Source organism: Pipistrellus kuhlii, unplaced genomic scaffold, assembly GCF_014108245.1.
Source record: "Pipistrellus kuhlii isolate mPipKuh1 unplaced genomic scaffold, mPipKuh1.p scaffold_m20_p_3, whole genome shotgun sequence".
In the NCBI taxonomy this organism is placed as follows: domain Eukaryota; kingdom Metazoa; phylum Chordata; class Mammalia; order Chiroptera; family Vespertilionidae; genus Pipistrellus; species Pipistrellus kuhlii.
This window is the reverse complement of record NW_023425529.1, coordinates 95,615,758-95,630,523: the sequence shown is the minus strand read 5'-3', so window position 1 is coordinate 95,630,523 and position 14,766 is coordinate 95,615,758. Positions and strand designations below refer to the sequence as shown.

The window sequence follows — 14,766 nt, the reverse complement described above, 5'->3', positions numbered from 1 at the left end:
TAGAAATGTATTTATTCTCCAATGTTCAATCAGGCCAGGTCTCCTGCCTGCAAGAAGGCTTATCCCCTCTTTAGTGGTCTCTTCCCATGTGATGGTCTCCCTAGTTGTCACAGAATCTATAAGCATCCAGTGATGTTCTGCCTGGGACCTTTCCCACAGTGTTAACTCTCCATGAAAGTAATGAGCCTGCAGGCCCTCTCAGGTCTAATGTCCTATTGTGTGCCTGTTCCAGGTGGGAATATCACATGCAGCCCCTCCTCCCTCCCTCTAGCAAGCAAGGTCTGTGACAGTAACTGGGCATACGATATCTTGGGTAGTTAACTAATTCTTGATTTGAAGTGCTTCAGAGGTAGGGAATAACTTGGCTTCTTTAGTTCTATCAGTGTTGCGTGTGCACACAGATGCTCAGTGACCATGCATTTGGTTAATGAGTGTTCCACTCCAGGGAGTAATCTCAGTCTTCCCTTTCCATCTCCTCTTAGAACTAAATTGTTTCTCATTCTCTCTTCCAACCACCTTAGCTATTTAGTAAATACTTCCTTGTGAAATGAGAGCATGTTTCTTCATGCTTTCCACTGGAGGACTACTTTTCACTTAAAAGAGAAAAATATTAGTGACCTAGCCTTCTGCTTTCACCTCTGTACAGGACAGAAGGGAGTGCCTTGCTGCTGCCCTGGAGCAGGTCATGCAGACGCATCCTAAAGACATGGAGAAGGAGAAGACTATGCTGATGTTGACCATGCTGTTGGCCAAAAAGGTGGCCGATCACACACCATCCTTGCTCAGTGATGTCTTTCGCACAACAGTGAATTTTATTAATCAGAACCTACTCACCTATGTGAGAAACTTAGTCAGAAATGTAAGAACCAATGTTGTCAGCTTCTTGGCATTTCACTAAATCCTCTTGGTGTCTGCCTACTTCCTATATCCATTTCCCTCTAAGGTCAGGAAACTAAGCAGAGACCTCTGCTACTTTCCTCCCTTCTTTCTGCTTCTGATGACCAAACCACAAGGAAGGCTATTATAAACCTTCCTGTTTAGGCAAAAAGGCTTGGTTTTGCTTTCATGAACAAGAACATTATGTAGTAGGAGGTAGCAATGAAAAAAAAAAGCTTTTGAGCTTTATCAGCTTCATTTCCTAAAAAATTTTATTTAAAAAAATTTATTTCAGAGAGAAAGGGAGAGGGAGGAAAACATCAATGATGAGAGAATCATTGATCGGCTGCCTCCTGCATGCCCCCCACTTGGGATCAAGCATGCAACCTAGGCATGTGCCCTGACCAGCAATCGAATTGTGATCTCCTGGTTCATAGGTCGATGCTCAACCATTGAGCTGTGCTGGCTGGGCAGCTTCATTTTTTTTAAGATTGCTACTATCATTGGAGGAAGGCTCATTTCATACTGTCCATAGAATTGTACTAGTGTGATATAGGTGTTATAGACACTTAGAGCATGAAAGAAAGTGGCTGAGAGATTTAAGCTGAGCATCCCTAGATCTGCTGTCAACTTCACCTTGTCACAAAAATAAGTATAATTAAATTCTTTAAAGACATGCTTACAAAACAAACAAATGAAAACATGCTCACTAAGAAGGATGAAGGTGAGAGAGACCAAAAGGAGATTTAAAAAAAAAAAGGCAAGGAGGAGAGGTTATCTAAAATTGGTCCCAGAAAACATCTGGATATTAAGTCAAAGAAGGCTAGACAGTCAATGTCTGCTGCTTCAGTTTCATAGAGCCAACTGGATGTTCAATGGCTATATCTTTTCTCTAAATTTGAAAATATTAGTATTTGGGATTTTATGTGCCAGAAGCATTACTCAGGCATCCAGCCCTCTTAAAATTAGTGATAAACCTTAAAAGCTTTCTTGATCTGCTTTGGACTTTAGTTATACCAGCATTTTGAAACAGGAGAATGAATATAAATCTCAAATCAGGTATTAAACCATGCTGAATTATTGGAAACAGGTACACCTGAGAAAGTTCCTAGACAGTGTTCACCAACCACAACTCAAGGGGAGTAAATGGGCAAGACATCAACAGGAGTCTGTATTAACAGCTTACCAAATACTAATCAGCTCAAACAGAATCTTGATTCCTTGGACCCAAGAAGTCTCTTGGCACCATAAGTGACCCAAAAATGGGAATACCCACATCTCAGAACCTTAAAAGTCTGTTTTTGCAGTTGCTCTCATGGAGCAAAACATAAGATGCGATGATATAAAGATAACAGGGCTCCAGAGAACATGTTTCTGCAGAACTCTCAGTTTCACTTGTATTTCTTATGGCACTGGAGTTCTTAAGGGCTGAATTCTGGCTTGTAAATTAAAACAGCTAATTTAGACTTTAGAAAATGATCATCAGTAAAGCAGTAACATCTATTAAATTATAGGTGTGGAGCACTAAAAAACTCACATGGGAGTTAACCCAAATCTATGGAGATGGCTGTAATAGAAACTGTATTTTAGAGGTGCTAAATAAATATATACTAAAGGTTTTATGTTGGTTGGGTGAGGAGCTATAGATTATAATTAATCCTTGAAGCCAGTTAGAAACTCAAAAGTTTTGGCAGATACTGTTAGATGCCCCCAATTTCTGTCCTCCCTATCTTCTGTAGTTATAGGATTTATAACTGGGTTCTTTTGGTCTACATATCCCAGGTTCTTTTGTAAGCCAGGTGTGACCTATGACTTTTGATTAAAGAGATGCAGGCAGAAGTGATACATACATCTCTGTACTGTGTCCCTGAAGAGAAGGGATCTGCCCTCTACTTCTCCCCCTGTCCATAGATTGAAGTGTGCATGAGGATATGGGTACATAGGTGAGGACTTTATCTTAGTGACAAGGATCAGTAAGAGAGGCTCCTGGATCCTAAGACTGAGGTGCTGACTGCTGACATATAATTAGAGAAATAAATCTTGTTTAAGTCATATGTAGATTACCTGTCATAGAAGTTGAATGTACATTCTAATAAATGTAATGTACATTTGGTAAAAGTGAAGGATGTAGAACTTCTAATCATTTTTAAAGATTGGTAAATAATGGCCATAGGCCAAATCTAGCCTGCTGCTTGTTTTTATAAACAAAGTTTTATTGTAATACAGCCATGCTCATTCATTTGTGTATTTTCTCTGGCTGCTTCCACACTGACAAAGAGCATATGGCCAAGACTGAGTGGCCTACAGAGTCTAAAATATTATCTGAGCCATAACAGAAAGTGTCCCTGCTGTTAGAAGGAAAGAAAAAGAAAGCCTGGTCATCAATATAAGTTAGAAAAGAGGGAGAAACAGTAAATAGGAAGTCATAAAAAAGAATTCCATATATATAAAAACCTAACCAGTCTATATGACATGCACTGACCACCAGGGGCCAGATGCTCAACACAGGAGCAGAAACCACAGGCATGGAAACATGGAACAGATTGATGAATCTCAGAGGGGAGTGGGAAGGAGGGAAGGCAGGAAGAGATAAACCAAAGATCTTACATGCATACTAGAGGCCTGGTGCATGGATTTGTGCACTGAGCCTCTAGTTTGAAATAAAGGTTAGAAATATGACTAAACATATTGGTGGGGGGAAATTATACTGGCTAATTCTCGTTTTTCCTTTCTTGATCTAGGAGATGGACTGAACGGATGACTGCAAAGCATGTCTGGTTAAAACTTGATACAGGACAGCAGTTAGCTGCCTCTGGTGGAGATGGAGTTGTGACCACTTAGAGTTCTTAGAGAAGACAGGCACAAGATAACAGTTATTTATTTCTCATTATTTTTAAAGGTGATTTTTAGGTCCCATGACCCATTTAGGAATCTCTACAGTAATATACTTGAATAAAAATGTCAACTTGGACATATTGAACAAACTTGATCCCCTTTTTTATCTTACACATTGTGGCTTTATCTTATTTCACTTGAACATTAAAGTTAAAAACAGTTTATAAGGCAGAAGAAATAAAACAAATTTTTTCATTTAAAAAAACCATCTACTGTTTATTAAAGTGCAACCTCAGGGCATAGTCTTACAGTAGTGTTGTGTAAGGGGAGCAAAGACCAGAGGAAGAAAGCACATATCCCTTACAAAGAAAAATTCCTTGCAGAACAGGGACCTCTTAATATTACTAAAGAATAGTTTTCTGGTTTAAAAACCAGACAGTACAGGAGATTCTGGATTCAGAGCATGTTGGACTTTTTCCAACTTGATTTTCCTTTCATTAAGAGTCAAGAAAAACCATAGGCAAATAAAAAGGTATGGAGGCGATTTAAAGGCCAGTGTCACCAAATTTCCAAAACTGGGTAACTAAAGGCACATTTTCTTTTTCTAAGAAGTCAAGGTGGCGTACCAGACACTACTGCATGTGAAGGACTGTCGGGTAATAATTTTGTATTTTCATTTTCTAGTCATAGCCCTCAATTCAAGCTTAAGAGGTTACATCAGGAGTGAACAGGTTTTTCTAGGCATAAAAAACAGCCTGGCCAGCATGGCTCAGTGGTTGAACATCATCTCATGAACCAAGAGGTCATGATTCGATTCCCGGTCAGGCACATGCCTATGTTGCAGGCTCGATCCCAAGTGTAGGATGTGCAAGAAGGCAGCCAATTGATGATTCTCTCTCATCATCTATCTCTCCCTCTCACTTTCTCTCTGAAATCAATAAAAATATATTTTAAAAGAAGTGAAAAACTAGACTTAAAAATTCAACAGTTGAATAGTTGCCTTTTCTACAGATACAGATAGAATACAATAACAAAGTCAAATTTCTTAGATAATGCCAAATCAACCAGGGAGCACATACATTTAAAAATAGTGCCAAGGTGTCTATGGTTCCAAGCAACGATTGTTTCCTAAGGTTACATTTGCATGTATGATGGTGGATGTTGGGTCCATGTCACACACATTACCTTTTACTCTATACTAATACTCTTGTTTCTGTGAACATGACACTGTGGAGAAGGACTGAATAAGAGTAATGAAATGAAGTACTAATATATAGTTCCTTGTTACCAATTTTAAGTTTCTTGAGTTTTTAAATTAATCAGAAAAGAAAAAATGACTATCATTCTGCATTAAATACTTGAAACACTAGAGTTGGGGCTCAATCTGATATCTGCAATATGTTGCAGATATTAAAAGCAAATAGATGACATGCAGTATGAATGCCATCATTTGAAAAACATTTTCTAGTAATGCTATTATTATGAATGTTTTGGAATGGACTTTCCCCCCCAAAGGATACATATCAGAAACACATATAGAAACAAGTTAATCACACATATACTTACATACACTCTCATCCATATAATCAGATTTTCACTGGGGGTAGATATTTTCTTCTAGAAAGAGCAATTTAAAAATAGTCGACTAAACAAATGGAAAAGAGCCTTGCAAATATACCTGAGAACAATTCTAACCTGAGCAAAAGCTGCTTGGCTAGGGATATTGTAAACAGAGTTCACAGGTGGAAGACCCGGGTGACAGGGTAGGTAGAGGTTAGTTTTGTGTAAAGGAAAAAGCAGGATTTATTAATAAATATAGTAACATGACAGACTCTAACTCTCCATGGAGGGCTATATTGAAGTAACTAAACAATAGTGACTGAATTAAAATCAGTATTCTATAGGCAAGGTTACTATTAACTTTACATTCCCCAGTGTACTATGGAATGAATGGAAGGTGTGCACTGGGAGTCAACTTATTGCCAGCTTCTGAGCAAGACAGGTTTCTGGCTGTGTCTGCTTAACCCTCTTAAATGAGTATTGAAAAGTCTACCAAGGCCTAGAGTTTGCCTCCACAACCCATGGCACAGGCAGGGGAAATAGAACAGGCAGGTAACAAACTAGGAAAAAAGGAAGAGAGTCATGGTGCTACCTTCAAATCATTCAGTGATGATTCCTGTGTCAGATTGCCTTACCCTTGTTCACAAGAAATACTTAACACATTAAGTAAGAAAGCAATTGATAACTGCTAATTATTCATAAGGCATCTCATTCAATATTTGAGGCAAAACATTTGGTATAATTAGGAATTGGGAATAATCCTGGACATCTCATTTGTTTGGGACAACGTGCTCAGTATTTACTAATTAGGCACACAAAATGGTAAGCATAGGTTGCTCTTGTGCAGCAATTGGCACAGCCGTGTGCAGAGAGCCTGCCAATACTATTTTGCAGGGTCACAAAAATAGTAAAAACTTGAAAAAGCACTAAACTTGGAGTCAGAAAAATTCCAATCATTGCCTCTCATATGCTAGAACACTTTAGAAAAGTTAGTAAATACTCAACTGATATTTGCTGAAATTATAATTACCCACACTTCTTTTTAGAAAAAGGATATTCTAATATGGAAAAATGTGCACTCTGAGTTCAAACCCATGTCATCGTTTAACCCTCTCAGTTATAATAGGATATTATTACTAATGGCACATCTTGGTCCTCCACGAAAGAGGCAACTTTCAGGCATCAAGTGTATTGCTGAGATTTTAAATGAAAGAATGCTTTGAGGGTATTGGTTCAGAGGCTAGAAGCCTATGAAGTGTTCAGATAGTGATATTTCATTAGGAGGACCAGCCTGATGATATAAAAATCATCTCAAATTTTTTGAGAGATAAGTTTGTGTAAAAAAAAAAAAAAAAAGAAAAGGGAAAATTTTTCTTACCTGCAATACCTTTTATTTCTAGAAAACATCTCTTAAAATAATTGAAAAATTCTATGGGTATGATATTTGTTTACATGTCATACTTTTAGGAAAAAAACAAGAAAGCATGCATCACTTTTATATTACTAAAGAGAATCAGCACAGAAGCTGGGGAAATTAATGGTAGCTGTGGTTCAAAAAACCATGTTCTGTGTTTGCCATTTATTCCCCCGGTACAAACCCAGGCAGTAGTAGCTGCATTTAATACAAGAGATGGGACATAGGCGAGAGGAGGTATCAAGGATGACTTTGGGTGGTGAATGAGTGAACCAGAAGGTCAACGGTTGTTTTTCTTCATCTAGAAAGCTTTCTTTTTAGAGGGCAATGTGACCATCAGAGTCCTCCTAAGGCACAGTGTAGAAATGGATTTCTTTGGGCTCAGAATGATCATTTATTAAAGAAGATAAATTAGCATCCTTTAATTCTAGTATTTTTCTTAAACATTCACTAACTTTTTGCCAAGTGATCAGAAACCATATAAGACTAACAAAAACTTTTCCTCAATAGTTCAAAGAATGAGAAATTATAAACGGTGATATTCTTAATTCTGCATTTGAGTTGGATTTATTGTGAATTGTCCTTTTTCTTAGATTTAGGTGCTCTATACGTTGGGACAGAAGGGAACAGCCTCCTACTACCAGCCCTCATTAAAAAAAAAAAAAAAAAAAAAAAAAAAAAAAGGGTGGGTAACATGATTTTCTTTTAAATATAATAGGAGTTGCTGTAAGAAGCAGTCCTTATTAGGGTATTCCCTTACACTGTCAGAGGCAGAAGATAAGGAAATGAAGAAAAAACATGGACACTAACCATCCTATTAACTCAGGAACTTTCAACAATTCAATCTAGAGAAAGCCAATGGAAAAGAATAGCTATTTACCATTACACAGCAAAATCCAATTGGCCAAATAACTTTGGGTTAATGTTCAAGAGACAGGAAAATAAAGCAGCAATGGTAGCATCGTATCACATGTCTTGCTCTTTTCTTTAATGGAGGACACAGACCCAAATATCCTAAGCCACATATCTCTCTGTCTAGCATAAGGTGACCACATGTCCCGATTTTTAACAATTTGTCTCATGTCCCATGGCGTTTAAAAAAAGTCCTGATTTTTGGAAAGATTCTTTTAAATCTTTGGGACTTTTTTAAAACCCCACAGGACACAAGACAAGTGGTTAAAAAGCGGGATGTCTGGTCACCTTACTCTAGCAGCTCAGAAACGAACTTGGTTTACATTAGTGCTTAAATGTGTTCAGCCATTGGGTTTGAGGATACAGAGTTTAAAAGTGTGATCTCTGGAAGGAAAATATTTTATTATAAACTAGAGGCCTGGTGCATAAATTCTTAAATTGGTGGGATCCAGCCAGCCCGCCCCCATGGGGGCCATCAGGGGTGGGCCAGCTGGTGTGGGGGCCAATTGGGGGTAGGGATGGCCGGGGCGAGGGGCCGCAGGTGTTCTGGTATTTGGTCAATTTCCATAATACCCTTTTATTATATATGGGGGGTGGGGGGGAGGAGATTAAGATAACACACCAGTTTGCTCTTATCCTATGCAAACACAAAATGTAGCAATTAGGACAGAGTAATCCACTGCAACAGTCAGAGCCCAAGAAGGAAATAATTCTTTACTACATGAATCCCATTTCCCCCCTCATCCCTAGCTGTATTATTCAATATGCACCAAAATCTTTAAAAACATCACTCACTTCTGAACTTTTCTTGACCAACTTTTAAATAGCATTGCGTTAGGGAGAAGATTTAATTTTTAAAAATATATTTTTAAAAGAAAGCACATTTAAAACACATTTTGGTGACCAGGATAAGGCAAAGTAATTTTACAACAAATTTCACGATCTAAAAAAATAATTTGTTACATTTACTAAGGTAAATCTGAGATGACTTATGTATCAAACAAGTATTTCCTGCTAGTGACACCATGATCCTCAGGCATAAAATGACACTTCTCACCCTTCCAGAGGTGGGATCAGCCAGATGAAAGAAAATTACGCTGATTCTCAACTAGTACATATAATTAGGATCATTGTGGTTTATCACACTGGCATTTGGACTGTGAAGATTTCAGTGAAGAAGCCTAAAAGCCAAACTAGAACTCAAGGGTAACCAAGAAAGTCAAGCTTCTTTTTTCATACTTTTTATTTCAATGATATTTAGGAGACTTTCTATATTTCATAAGAGTTAAAACTCAATTGGTCTGTAAGCTAAGTATAAAAATGCAGTAAAGGACCGCAAAGGAGTTAGGTGGCAGACCATTAACATTAAGGCCAGATAGTATAGGGAAAAACACTAGCCCAGGTATAGACAGTGACCATCCAGCAAGGGAGATGCTGCTGGTGGATAGCCATAAATTCAATAGGATGGCCATACACAAAAGAGCTCCAGAGGTCATTTAAGCCATTTTCCTGCTTCTAAACGAGACAGATCTCTCTCTCGTCAGTTACTTGTCATAGCACTTATAGGTAGGGAGCCCCCTCCCTGCTTTTTACAGATTACTAAAGGTAGTATCTACAAAGTGAAACTATAAGAAGTATCAGAGACTTGAGAGGTACAGAGCAAGCACACTCAATGGATCTTAGGAGAAACCTGGGGGTGAAGAGGAGGAGTGTGGTACCTGAGAAGCAGCTGTGACATAAGAGGAGAATACTCAGACTATAGGATTAAAAAGTTGGGGAAGAAAAAAGCCGAAAAGGAATGACTGCAAACACAACATGTTCATCAGAAAAGATGGAATTCTAAGGGCAGGACCGAGTTCCTCTTGCCTGGGAACTTCTATCAAAGATACTCCTAAATTAACCCTCTCCCTCTGAAGCTGTGGCCCATAAGAGGGAATCATTTTACTCCCAAGGACATTTGGCAATGTCAGGAGAAATTTTTGGTTTTAACAACTGGGGGAGAGTTGCTACTGATATTTAGTGGGTACAGGTCAGGGATTTTGCTAAACACAATGCACAGGACAAATTCCTACAACGAAGACATTTCAAGATATAATTAATGCAGATATTGAGAAACCTGTATCAGAGGAAGTACTTTGCTCTTAAGATCCAGAATCTACCATGAGCCAAGACCTTTGGAACTTACAACCAGACAAACATGAACACCCTCTACCTCAAGCAAAAAATCTCTATCCAAGAGGGTTCCACAAATGTACAATCATCTGCTGGCAGTTCGTACAACTGCCAGCAGATGATTGTATTTAGTCAATACAACTAAAGCCTAATATCTTTTTTGTCTTATTTCTCTTCTAAAACATGCTATTTCTTTCTCAGAGCCAATGCTACTCCAACTGCCACAGCCAGGATAGCAAAAGCAGCAGCCCCTCCAAACAACAGTATAGACTTGCCCTCAGACAATGCCATAGACTTCTCTTCTCCAGCAGGGTAGGACCCTTCCATAAGACTCTTTTTCCTTATAGTCATCTCTTCACTCAACAGTGTTTTTGTGGGTTCCAGTATAGGGATCATCTCCTCTCTTTCAGTAGGTTCAATTATAGCTGCTTTCATCTCATCTTCATCAAGTTCTACAAATAATGATGTAGCTGGGCTGACTTTCTCAACTGCAGTCATTTCTGTGTCAGATTCTCTCATGCCCAGCAAGGAAGTGACAGTAATATGTGGAAGCAAGGGAGCTGGGGCTTTAGGGAGTGCCTCTTGCAGCTCCCTGGTTGACAAGACTACAGATGTCACAGCAGCCTCTTCCACACCCTCGGGTATTTCTTCTTTCTCAACATGCACAATGTCAGAATTAGAAGAATTGTTTTCACTCTTCTCTCCAGCCCCATTGCTATCTAAGCTTTTTACTTCGGGATCCATTGTGATCTGCTGCCAGGACTCAGGACCCAGGGACACTGGTAGGCTTTCGGTATGCCAACTCTGGCTGACTGACAGGGAAATAGGTAAGCTCTCTGACTGCCAAGAAGTAGTCACAGTTGGAGACTCTGGAGGACTGACTTGTCCAGAATTGTCACTGGGAAGGATATAAATGTCATTGCTATCTTCGGCAACAACTTCAGGGTATTCCTCCTCCTTGGACTCAAGATTAAAGACAGTGCCCTAGAAAAGGAGGAGAGTCAATACAAAGAATGGTAAATATATTTTAAATAAATGTAAATCTGGAACAAAAATTATTTTCTAAACTGAAGTTGCAGGAATAAATACATTATTTAAACCTACACACAGTCCAAATGTTCTGGATTAAGTGCATTTACTTATAGATCAATGCAGAGGAAGAATTTTTAACAAGATGGTAAAACATTTTTAAAAGTTATTAATAATTTATACTCAATTCAATTATTAATGCAAAATAGAAAAAACAAAGATAAGAATCTTGCTCTCAAGGAACTTATGATTTAATAGGATACAAAAATAATGATTTATTGCAGTCTAAGTGTAATTAAGAGTTCAGAGGGGGAAATGATGTTTTGGTAGAGGTGGGAGAGGGCAAGGAGATGACTGAAAGCGTCATGAAGGAAGCAGCATCTATATGGACATCTGAAGATTGGATGAAAGCCACAAAGAAGATACAATATGAGCAAACACATAGAAATACTAAAAGGGGGATTAGGAAGTAGCTCAGCTTAGTTAGTATAAAGTATACATGAATAAGAATAGAAAGTTCAGTTAAGATGCACTGCGAGGAATTTGACAGAGAGCTAAGTAGTATGAATTTGTATTCAATAGGAAATGTTTAGTCAATTAAGTCTTTGAGCTACAAAACAACAAAGCCCCTTACAATTATTTTGACAGCACTGTGGGACTCTCTTGCTTCCCTCCTTTAACAAGAGTCTACAAAAAGCAAATAGTATCATTTTTCTTTTCCACATTTAACAGGTTAGTTTAATAGGACCCTATTGCAGTGTTAGGCACTGAAGTTATAAGAAGAATGAGACCCAAATCTTGTTCTTAAAAAATTCACTGTCTAGCCCTAGCTGGCTTGGCTCAGTGTACTGAGCGTCGGCCTGTGGACTGGATAGGATATAAATGTCATTGCTATCTTCGACAACAACTTCAGGGTATTCCCAGGTTTGGTTCTCAGTCAAGGGCATATGCCTGGGTTGTGGTATTGCTCCCTAGTGTGAGGCATACAGGAGTCAGCCAATCAATGATCTTCTCTTATCATTGATATTTCTTTCTTTCATGCCCTTCCTCTTTGCAATCAATAAAAATGTATATATATATTTTAAATTCACTGTCTATATGCAAAACTGGCATATGAATAATGAGTTTCAGTGTAATATGGATTTTAAGATAGATGTATGCACGGAGTGCTAGGGGAACCCAGAAGTTAAGAAATAATGAAAAACACAGGAAGAGAACCAACTGAATGTAATGTCAAGAGATCTACAGGAAATTTTACAAAAAATTTGGGTGGCACTCATAAATGCTACAGAGAATTTAAATAGGATATGCAATTCCTAATTCATTATGTGATTATGGCTAACATAGACTACTTTTAATCTTCAATCAAGATAAAAACAATCTTTCAGTGTTTACTAAGGCTCTAATATAAATCTAGTCACCCCACTAAGAAGAGAAAAACAAATATACAACTAAGCAAAATACATGATCATAATGTCGACATTCTACCTCAACCCTGCTTCAGTGTCTTAAGAAGTCCTGAAAACCCAGGGACCATGACCGTGGGAGCCACTGCCGGGCCCACTGCTTGAAACCAGGATCCCATGACCACACAACCTGCCACCAAGCCCATCACTGCAGCCACAGGCCCCATGTGACTCAATGCCTAGTTTCTTTGGTAAGAGCAAAAATGGGGAGACAAAGATACAACCCCAAAGCTAAGAAAAAGAGAAGTCACCAGGAAAGGTACTGAAGGAAACAGGCAAGCAACATGCCAGAAAAAGAATTCAGAGTAAGGGTCATACAGTTTTTAAATGTTCTGGATAAGAAAATCAACTTACGTAAGAATAAAGAGGAAATAAAAACTGATATAGCTACAATAAAATACAGTATGGAAGGTCTCAACAGTAGACTAGGAGAAGCTGAGGACCGAATTAGCAAATTAGAAGATAGGGAAGCAAAACACACACATTCTGAACAGCAACTGGAGGGAAAAATTAGAAAGCATGAGGAGAGCCCAAGAGAGTTTTGGACAACATGAAATGAAGCATCATATGTATATTACGGACGCCAGAATGACAAGAGGAACAAGGGTTAGAAAACCTATTTGAAGAAATAATGTCAGAAAACATCCCTGATTTGGGGAAGAAAAGGTTATACAAGCACAAAGAGTCACAAACAAGATAAACCCAAAAACCTGCACCTGGACATGTCTTAATTACAATGGCAAACGCTAATGGCAAAGAGGGAGTGTTAAAGGCTGTAAGAGAGACAGAGTTACCTACAAGGGATCTCCCATTAGATTATAAAATGATTTCTCAACAGAAACACATCAAGACATAAAGGAATGGAAGGAAGTATACAAAGTGATGCAAAGAAAGGAACTGAATCCAAGAATAGTCTATCCAGCAAATAAACCTTTTCCCTGTCAAATCATTCAAATTTGACAGGGAAATCAGGAGCTTCACAGACAAAAAAGAGCTAAAGGAGTATATCACTATCAAGCCAGTAATGCAAGAAATGCTAAAGGTATTTGTAAAAAGAAGAAATAGAGAAGAAGGAACACAAGCACAAGAAATAAAAATGGATACAAACAAGTAATTAACAATAATAACCTTAAATGTAAGTGGACTAAATGCTCCAGTCAAAAGACATTGAGTGGCTCAGTGGATAGACATCAGCCTGTGAACTGAAGGGGCCCAGGTTTTATTCCAGTCAAGGTTGCTGGCACATCCCCAGTAGGGAGTGTGCAGGAGGCAGCTGATCCATGTTTCTCTCTCATCAGTGTTTCTAACTCTCTATCCCTCTCCCTTCCTCTCTGTAAACATCCATAAAATATATTTAAAAAAGAAAAGAAAATTAAAGCTTTTGTTTTTGGGGGGCCCACATAAACTAAAACCCTGTTTATTTGGCCTGTTAGCCTTTGAGTTTGACATGCATTCCCCAAAGACTCCAATAAAAAAATTATTAGAATTAATAAATTCTGCAATGTAGCAGGATACAAAATTAACACCAGATATCTATGGCTTTTTTTATACACCAATAGTGAATTTATGTAAAGAGAAATTTTAAAAACAACCCTATTTACCATTTCAACTACAAAAAAATTAAGATACTTAGGAGTAAACCTTTTGTATGCCGTAAGTGTCCATAGATGCTTTAAAAAGTCATTTTCCATGAGAATTATCAAGTGAAAATATTCAAGAATATCCTAATTGTAACATATTTTTATAATAGTCATTGCAAATTGATTTTAAAAATTAAATTAAAAATATCATGGCATGTGGGGATGGTTTCCATTTTGGATCTGTGGCAGTTAACAGGTTAACTAATGAGGTAAAACACCTGTACTTGGAAAACTCTAAGACACTGGAAAAAGAGGTAGAGGAAGACATAAACAAATGGGAGAATATACTGTGTTCATGGTTTGGTAGAATCAGCATCTTCAAAATGTCCATACTGCCCAAAGCAATCTATATTTTCAATGCACTCTCCATTAAAGTATGAATAGCATACTTCAAAGATCTAGAACAAACTCTCCAAAAATTCATCTGGAATAAAAAAAGACCCTGAATAGCTACAGAAATCTTGAAAGAAGAATAAATTTGGAGGGATCACAATACCAGATGTCAAGCTGTATTACAAATCCACTATTCTAAAAAATGCCTGGTACTGGCACAAGAATAGACATATAGACCAGTGGAACAGAACAGAGAACCCAGAAATTCACCCAAGCCATTATACTCAATATTTGACAAAGGAGACAAGAGCACACAGTCAAGACAGTCTCTTCAACAGATGATGTTGGAAAAATTGGACAGATATATGCAAAAAAATGAAACTAGACCACCAATTTACACCATACACAAAAATGAACTCAAAATGGGTAAAGGACTTAAATATAAGACGAGAAACCATAAAAATCTTAGAAGAATCCATAAACAGCAAAATAGCAGACATTTGTTGTAGTTATATCTTCACCAATATAG

General features: G+C 37.9%; 2 protein-coding genes across 13 annotated transcripts in view; one reads left to right on the top strand and one right to left on the bottom strand.

The window, feature by feature from the left end:
* The window catches only part of BID (BH3 interacting domain death agonist), a 72,151-nt gene extending 68,300 nt beyond the window's left edge, over window positions 1-3,851 (top strand). For 6 of the 7 annotated variants that reach the window (XM_036455650.2, XM_036455646.2, XM_036455648.2 and 3 more), the window contains exons 5-6: window positions 647-943; window positions 3,618-3,851. In XM_036455650.2, the coding sequence (XP_036311543.1) occupies window positions 647-898 (252 nt within the window). In that variant the 3' untranslated portion in view covers window positions 899-943; window positions 3,618-3,851. The remainder of the gene's footprint in view (window positions 1-646; window positions 944-3,617) is intronic. The other variant, XM_036455643.2, reaches the window with a different exon arrangement.
* A 119-nt stretch (window positions 3,852-3,970) lies between these two features.
* Window positions 3,971-14,766, bottom strand: part of BCL2L13 (BCL2 like 13) — a 148,531-nt gene continuing 137,735 nt past the window's right edge. For all 6 annotated transcript variants that reach the window (XM_036455634.2, XM_036455631.2, XM_045588562.1 and 3 more), the window contains one exon: window positions 3,971-10,753. In XM_036455634.2, coding sequence (XP_036311527.1) covers window positions 9,956-10,753 — 798 coding nt within the window. In that variant the 3' untranslated portion in view covers window positions 3,971-9,955. The remainder of the gene's footprint in view (window positions 10,754-14,766) is intronic.